Below are 8,723 nucleotides of genomic sequence, written 5' to 3' on the forward strand. Positions count from 1 at the left end.
GTCCCCATCCACAGAGAGAGTAGGCAGGACGACAGAGCTAGAAGGCAAGGACGGAGGCGGCACCACTGGGTGTTTATCAATGAGGGCTTTCATGGTTGAATCTCCGAGAGGGGCAACCCCACTTGAGCATAATACCTTGACTGCAGCTGTGAAATGACCATCCCTGACTTTCCTGAGACATTGTTTAATGTTAAGGCTGTTTTCAGAACCCTCCTCCCCTCCGACCTCTCTTTTAGAAAAAGTGCTCCCCCCACGTTATCAAAGAGAGAAAGAACCAAGTCAACAAAACCAGATCCATCTTTCCACACCGCAAGTGCTTGCTGAATGCTACTACATTGCAAAGACTTTCGATTCCCTGACCTGCGTTCCTGCCTAGTGGAAGGTTTCACCACCCTTAAAGTACAACGCGGCAACAATAGTAATTTGACCCAATTCTCAATCGAGCCTGGTGAATCCACTACCTTGCGTAAAGCGCATGCCAAAGTCTGAGCAAACGCCAAACGACAACTTGGGGGGATGCTCTTAACCGTTTGAATGGGAAGGGAGAAAACCCGTTCCAAAAGGGATACATCCCCAACCACTCCTACAGATGGACTTGGGTCCATATCCACAAACACACGATTAGGTTTCTGGATCCCAACAATGAATTCTCCAGCATCTCCAGAATTCACAGAAAAAGAATAGACACCATCAGCATGCTTGCACCCCCTGCTAAGGGCATGCAAGAATTCTCCAGCATCTCCAGAATCCACAGAAAAAGAATAGACACCATCAGCATGCTTGCACCCCCTTCGAGCTTTTGATTAAACTCGAAAACACCCTTTTTTTATATTTTTCTTTCTTTTTCTTTATTAAATGAAACTTGGGAACACAAGAAACTTTTTCCATTCCTCGTTTTCCTTTCTTTTTCTCCCTTAGATAAAACTCGGGAACACAGTGTTAGGGTCAGTCAATTGGTATAGTATAGCATCTGGATTTAAGAGGTGAAAGGTAACGTGGCTGTTAAACATGAAGTCTTAGATGGACAACTATGATTGGCTAAACAAAAGGTCCAATTAGATGTTTGTGGCGCCAAACTTATTGTTTATACTTATTAGATAATTATGTATTGGCAGCTAGTTGGGGCCTAGTTGCCTGTTTAAGCATGGGCTAGTTTTATTGGACCTAGATCCGCTGGTCTATTAAGTTGTTTAATTACTCTCTCTGTGTTATGCATATAGCTTTATTAATCTAATAAAAACTTCGGGTTGAAACAAAAATGAGGGATGGGTAGTCGACGTCAAGGTTGTGAAGGGGGATTATGTTGTAGGCAGATTGATGTGGCGGTGCCGAAAACAGAGAAGGTAGTCGGTGTGACAGTTGGAGAGGTTGTTGAGTATTAGGTATTCCAAGTTGATTTTTTAGATGAATTTAAGATCGTTTTTGGATAATGAGCAACTTAACAATATGTTTTAGTCACATAAGAGTACTCACATCCCCTTAACCATTTTTGTCCTATAATTTAACTGAAAATATACTTGTTTTCGGCTGAAAATTTTTATACTTGGTGTAAATTTACCCGTTTCGACTTATTTACGGTGGAAAACTGGTTATGGGTCATACGAACCTGGCAACAATCGGTGGAAAACTGGTTCGATTGAAGCACAATCAGGATATCTGTTGACTTACAAAGAAGAATACCCAAAATCATCAACAATTTATGAAAAGAAAGGGAAGAAATTCTTTTGGCATCCATTCCTTTCTTCCCTCCCTTCCTTTTTTTTCGCTTTTGATTAAACTCGAAAACACCCTTTTTTATATTTTTCTTTCTTTTTCTTTATTAAATGAAACTTGGGAACACAAGAAACTTTTTTCATCCCTCATTTTCCTTTCTTTTTCTCCCTTAAATAAAACTCGGGAACACAGTGTTAGGGTCAGTCAATTGGTATAGTATAACATCTGGATTTAAGAGGTGAAAGGTAACGTGGCTGTTAAACATGAAGTCTTAGATGGACAACTATGATTGGCTAAACAAAAGGTCCAATTAGATGTTTGTGGCGCCAAACTTATTGTTTATACTTATTAGATAATTATGTATTGGCAGCTAGTTGGGGCCTAGTTGCCTGTTTAAGCATGGGCTAGTTTTATTGGACCTAGATCCGCTGGTCTATTATTAAGTTGTTTAATTACTCTCTCTGTGTTATGCATATAGCTTTATTAATCTAATAAAAACTTCGGGTTAAAACAAAAATGAGGGATGGGTAGTCGACGTCAAGGTTGTGAAGGGGGATTATGTTGTAGGCAGATTGATGTGGCGGTGCCGAAAACAGAGAAGGTAGTCGGTGTGACAGTTGGAGAGGTTGTTGAGTATTAGGTATTCCAAGTTGATTTTTTAGATGAATTTAAGATCGTTTTTGGATAATGAGCAACTTAACAATATGTTTTAGTCACATAAGAGTACTCACATCCCCTTAACCATTTTTTGTCCTATAATTTAACTGAAAATATACTTGTTTTCGGCTGAAAATTTTTATATACTTGGTGTAAATTTACCCGTTTCGACTTAAAATTTGAGCCCGGTCCAACATGTTTATGAATTTTTTAATACATTTTGAGTCCCCCACCCCCCCGATAAACTCGTCCAAGCTTCGCCCCTGACCTCAAGACTGGTTCCTTTGGCGCCCCCCTTGATGTAGGGTAATTGGGTTTGTTTCTGTTTTTCTGCACTTTCTCGTTCTATTTGTTCTTGGGGTTTTAGTTCTTTGCTGGCCCTTTTTTAATAAATTCTTTTTTGCCGTTTTAAAAAAAAACCAACTAAACTAAACTACTAAGACAGGCGTAACATTCAAAACAACACTATATAAAGTATAATTCAAAAATCAAAACTGTAGAAATTGAAGTCAATGTTTGCACTAAATTTGATGGCTTATTTGGAGAAAGAACTTTTAATATCAAATAAAATTTGGTAACTTAAAGTAGATCGAAGAACATTTTGACGGGGAAAATCCCGATATCTCAAATATTTTGGTCGGGTAGTTAGACAAGTATTCGGATTATAGATTAATCTAAAAAATTCTGTGTTTAGTATGGATAGCAGGTGTACATGCCCAATCACCCGAACACGTTTCTCCACATCAAAACCGGAATAATGAATCTAAAAAATTATGTGTTTAGGATGGATACACTGTTTGAAATTCCCAAGTTTGTTTGCACTTGTGCATTGAGCATCATGTGAAGACCATCTGTGGATTTGGACCAACGTGCAACAACTGAGGTGTTAGTAGTCAAATCAACTCTTCCCTTGTCCTGACTAGTTTGGTAACAAGGTCATCTATGCCAATTTGTTGGCAACAGTTTTGTCCTTTTTACTTTTAACACCAAAATTCCGTTTTCAAGTGTGCTATAATTTTATCATTTTGTTAGCTTTGAAATTATGTCTTTAACGTTTCAAGCTTCCTTGTGATCACTTTCTAGCATCTCATCATTACAAATTTGAAATTAGAAATTAATAATAAAGCGTAATTAATTTTGCTAGCCATTTGATTGGCACGTTCAGACTAATAATGTCCAACCGCTAAAGACCAGTTATTATTGATAAGAAAACTGTTACATTCCAAATCAGTTTACCAAATACTTGCTACAGCCATAATACAAACAAATTGAAAACAAACAAGGCGTGAACAACTTAAAGCAATATAAATCAACTACTCCAAACATAACTAATGCATGAATTCTAAGGCCACTAGGAATACATTCTTTCCCCTTAACTCCACATACACGCTACATCAACCACTTTACCCTTTTTTTACTCCATCTCACTTAAAGAAAATGGCTTAACCATGCTTAAACTATTGTGTTTGAGTGGATTTTAAAGCCCATTAACACTATAACGCAGCTTGCCTTTAACGACTCTTTAAAACCCAAGAAGAGAGCGGTGCCTCACTCATTAACCTTTGTTAAATCAGTTTTAACGTTAAAATATACCTCCGGACCTAATCACACTCCTTGTAGCACATAATTCTATTTCATTTTGATTAGTTGTAACGCATGCAACTATAGCTTCTTATTTTAATTGTCCGGACATAAAACATTTTTACTTTTGCAACTATGCAACATTTGAAATAATGGAACAAATAATGGAACTTTGGGCTTTAGTTTACATGTGCTAGTTATTTTCGTTTACAATTGGAATAACTGTGCACCTGTGTACTTTGAAAATTGAAATAATTGAATTTTGGACATTAGTTTACATGTGATCGTTATTTTTAGGATTGTACCTGGTGTCCTTACATGTTGGGGTTTTCAGATAGTAGTGCACAAAAGCCGGGTTGGGAATCAAACCCGAACCAAACTACTTCAATAACCAGTTTGGTTAAATCCAATTTGGACCCGAACCGAACCAAAATCGATTTGGTACCCATACTTTTGAAACCGGTCAAACCGACCCGAACAACAAAATACTCTAGGAATATATTACCAACTAGCAAACATCAATCTTCATATCATTTCTATAACATCATCTCTATACTGCCTACCTGCACTTACGATCAACCAATCACCTCTCGCCATGTCATCAAGCCCCAAAAGCCAAATGTTGGCATGAACACGGTCGTTGTGGAGGTTTCGGTTCCTGCTATCTAGCCAGACCATCTTCTTGTATCCGTCTCAATAACTCCTCATACGCTTTCAATGAAGCCGCGGTAAACTGTTCCATAGACTCGAACACGCGTTGTAGACTCGTTTGCAAACTAATCGTTTTACTAGTTTCACTCTGATAGACATGATGTCCTAACGACATATCGTTTCCCGATGAAACCACAATCATTCTATCCAACATTTGCAGCTCTTTATGAATCTTCTGATCCTCTTTATCCATATTTCTATCCAGGTTTTTATCGACAACCGTCCGTTGTCTCATTTCCACCTTATCCCGCTCCCATAACTGAAGAACAGTCGTCGCAAAATTCCGCATAGACTCCACCACTTCTTTTTCAGAAATACTTTGCATGGCTAGAGCCCATTGGTTACAGATTATGAATATAGCCGGTGCACCGAGTCGACCGGGTGAGTAGGGAACGGGTCCGTCCACGGTTTGTTCGGGCTCGTACATAAGACATTTAAGAAGCCACTCGTTTAATGCTTTCACAAACCCCTTTTGAGCACCAAACCAGCATGAGAACCGTATTGCCCAGTTGAGGAGTTCGTGTTCGAGTTTCAGTGTGGCATCAAGACTCGCGTCACTCGAGTGTTTGTGAGACGCGATCGACTCGATATGTTTAGCTGCATTAATTGCCTCACATTGAATATGGTGGCATTCTTGCATTGATCTCCACATTCTTGTTAACCTGAATACAATATAAAACAAATATAATATTAATAATTAATAAATAAAGGATATATATGTCTAGCATAAATTTGATGTTTGTGAAGACAGTTCTGTGAACTCTTAGAGGTTGCAACTTGCAATATCAACCAATTTGCTTATTAATGGGTCAATTCGGGTTATGTTTTATCTCATAACGGGCCAAATAATTGAGACTTTTCTAGAGAAGATTCATTTAAACTTAATTTGATTGTGACTTTTCTAAAGAAGGTTCATTGTAATTTACAGAAACAAAAGTGGAATACGTTAGGAGTCAATAATTTTGATAAATCTGCAAGTACAAGTCAAAAGAAAAAAAAGCATACCCTTCAAGGAAGTCATTTAATTGTGGCCACAATTCTTCGTCCCGCAAATTATTTATTTTCTGAGATATTTTCTCGACAACTTGAATTGCGATTCGAATTTTAGTCGAAAGACTTCTAACTAAACTTCTCGTTGAATCAACTTTATGATGTTCGGCGCCTTTCTCATCCATACGTACAAGTTTTCGTTTCTTCTCTTCATGAAGTAATCTCATTTTCTCTTCAATCTGTCACACATAACAAACCTTAAACCTAACAACCTTAACTCATCTAATCATTACTTTTAGTAACACAAAACGCATACCTTAACTTCATCAAACAATTTCTTCTCCCACAAATACAGTTTATGTAACGTGGACGAAAGATTCTTGGACTTGGTTAGCAAATCTACATCCACATCTAAATCTGCAGGGTCGGGTGGAGCTAGTGATAATAAAGGCGTGAACCCGTTCAACATCTTGGATGGAGCTAATCAAACACAATATCAACAGTTGACTAAAGTCAGCAACATAACATATTTTTGCGGTTAAACCTTGATAAAGCATCTAAGCAAGCAAGTAAAAATCATTTTTGCGGTTAAACACCAAACAATGATTAAAGCATCTAAGCAAGTAAAAATCAAACCTTGATAAGCATTATGTTTGCGGTTATGCGGAACTTTCCCAACCTCAAGGATCTTCGCTAGCTCGTTACCCGCCTCTGACGCCCGATAAAACTGCGTTTGAATTTCTTTAACGACTTCCGAATCACTGTTGTATGTTGCCGGCTTCTTTTGATCTTCAACAACTTGTTTATCCACCACATGAACCTCGTACTCCACCGGATCCTCTTCCTTCGCCACCACATTTGGAACACTTTCCTCATCAACCACCACCGGTTTCTTCGAACCGCCACCATCTCCATTACCACCACCACCACCCGAATCAACAAACTTCTGATTCCCATGAACTTCCTTAACAACTTCCTGTTGGTACAAATCCTCGTCTTCCAAATCCGGAATCCCTTCCTCCTCCCTCACTTCCCTCAAATCCTGACTCGGTGTGTACGGAGGGTAATACTGTTCGTAACTCTCAAAGGGGTTTAAAAAATCCCAACCCGAGGTAGGCGCGAGTGGAGGGGGAGGAGGAGGAGGCTGCGTCTTCGAATTTGAAGACGAAGCCTCTTCAAAACCTCCGTACGGAGGTGCTGCTACACCTGCAGCACCTCCATACGAAGGTGGGTGTGAGGCCGAACCGAAAAACTCCCCGAAATTCGAGTATTCATTATTATGATTATTATTATTATTATTGTAAGGGTTAAAATCAGGGTTTTGATTATTGTAACCGAAATGAATAGGTTCCGAATTCATGGGTCTCTGCTGGTACATAACAGACGGCGTCGTTTGCTTCTTCGTGTAATTAACCGTGTAACCACCCGCCGGAGGATAAGGATAACCCAATTCATTCTGATCGGAATAACTATAATTACCATACACCGGGTGCCGCGGCGGCGACGGGCCACCGTGCTCGGAGTGTAAATGCAAAGAGTCATCGGAATCATCGGAATCTGAATGAAAGTGAATATGACCCGACCCGGAATTCGACCGCCGGTGACCCACCGGAGACCCAGAAACGTCTCCCTTTTTCTTAGCCGGAAGGCTGATCACCGGAGGTGTTCCGGAGTGAAGATCAAAGAAGCGGTGTAAGGAATCGCCGAGGGATTTAAGGGAATGAAAGTAGGCTAAGTGAGCTTCAGCAAGAACGTAACGCTGGTGAATTGCTTCATCGAGATAGTGACATCTTTTTCGGCATAAGTCCACCGCCGGCGAGTCCTCCGGCTTGGAACCCACACAACCCATGAGATTAATATTAATAATAACTGGGGCTAATTTGAATTAAAAAATAATGGCCAGAATCATGAAGAACAAAACAAGAAAAAATGAGTGGAATGAATATGGGGATTTGAAGAGAGAGAGTATGGTGGGATTGAAAGAATCTTTGACAGCAGGTGGTGAATCGTCGGTTTGTAGGTTTAGAGAGAGAGTGAAACGTGCAGAAAGTGTGTGTGTGAGAGAGAGAGAGAGAGAGAGAGTGTGTGTGTATTTGTGTGGGTATTGGCTCTGGAGAAGGAAGAAAGAGAAGAAGAAGTTACATTTAGAAAGTGTGTGAGAGAGAGAGTGTGTGTGTGTGTATTTGTGTGGGTATTGGCTCTGGAGAAGGAAGAAAGAGAAGAAGAAGTTACATTTACTACCCTTGTACTGTCTTCAATTTCTACACAATGCCTTAATGAGTTAATGGTCTAATGACTAGTACAAGTGGTAGGTTATGTTGTAGCCTATACAAATGGTACCAAATAAATAAAATACACAAACCTAGGTTAATTACCCGTATAGCACACGGGTTGGAATAAATAGATTTATTTAAACAATAACACAATGTCAAATACAAATTATTATATTCAATATATATAAAAATATATTATACGGTAGAATAAATTACACATTACATAATATGAAAAAAAAAGTTGTTAGAAAATTCATAAAACCCTAAATATTTCATTGTACATAATATTTATAGTTTTATTTGTAACTTTACTTTCGATATCAAAACTTAGTAGTTTCATGTTGTTTGTGCTTTTAATTCTAGATAATGCAACATATAACTGGACACGAGTTAAAATAAATTGTCCAAAAACAAAGCAACCATCTATAGTGACTGAAACTTTTATTAATCTTTATTGCAAAAAAAATGAAAATTTCATTCTTTGAAATTAATTATTTTATTTAAAAGTCTAGGATTTTTCTTTTTAAGAATAAAAGTGTGAGTTCCGGTATTACCTTCGGATATGATTTCAGCTTCTATAACACGGTTATCATATTGTATTTTCACATGTATTCTAGTTTCATTGCATAGACCACTTAAGCAACATCACTTCAACGTTCAGGACTAACCTATGACTTGACAACCTTAGATTTTGTGGTGATTTAAAACATCAGGAAACTAATACTCTCTTTATGTCTGATAGATACCATCTGAATAATGGTAATATTTTAAATTTCTCGAAAACATGGATAGCAAACG

General features: G+C 38.3%; 1 protein-coding gene across 1 annotated transcript; it reads right to left on the reverse strand.

Annotated features, from left to right (window-relative positions):
• Window positions 1–4,452: 4,452 nt before the first annotated feature.
• Window positions 4,453–7,515, reverse strand: LOC143593555 (uncharacterized). Its single transcript, XM_077073153.1, has 4 exons — window positions 6,289–7,515; window positions 5,969–6,132; window positions 5,668–5,891; window positions 4,453–5,324 (listed from the first exon to the last, which is right to left on the reverse strand). Exons 1-4 carry the CDS (start codon window positions 7,499–7,501, stop codon window positions 4,613–4,615), a joined length of 2,313 nt encoding a protein of 770 aa, XP_076929268.1. The 5' UTR covers window positions 7,502–7,515; the 3' UTR covers window positions 4,453–4,612.
• Window positions 7,516–8,723: the final 1,208 nt, after the last annotated feature.

The sequence above is a fragment of the Bidens hawaiensis genome, unplaced genomic scaffold (assembly GCF_021521415.1).
Source record: "Bidens hawaiensis isolate Kalapana, Puna unplaced genomic scaffold, B.hawaiensis_p1.1 tig00042326_1, whole genome shotgun sequence".
NCBI classification, from domain to species: Eukaryota; Viridiplantae; Streptophyta; class Magnoliopsida; order Asterales; family Asteraceae; genus Bidens; species Bidens hawaiensis.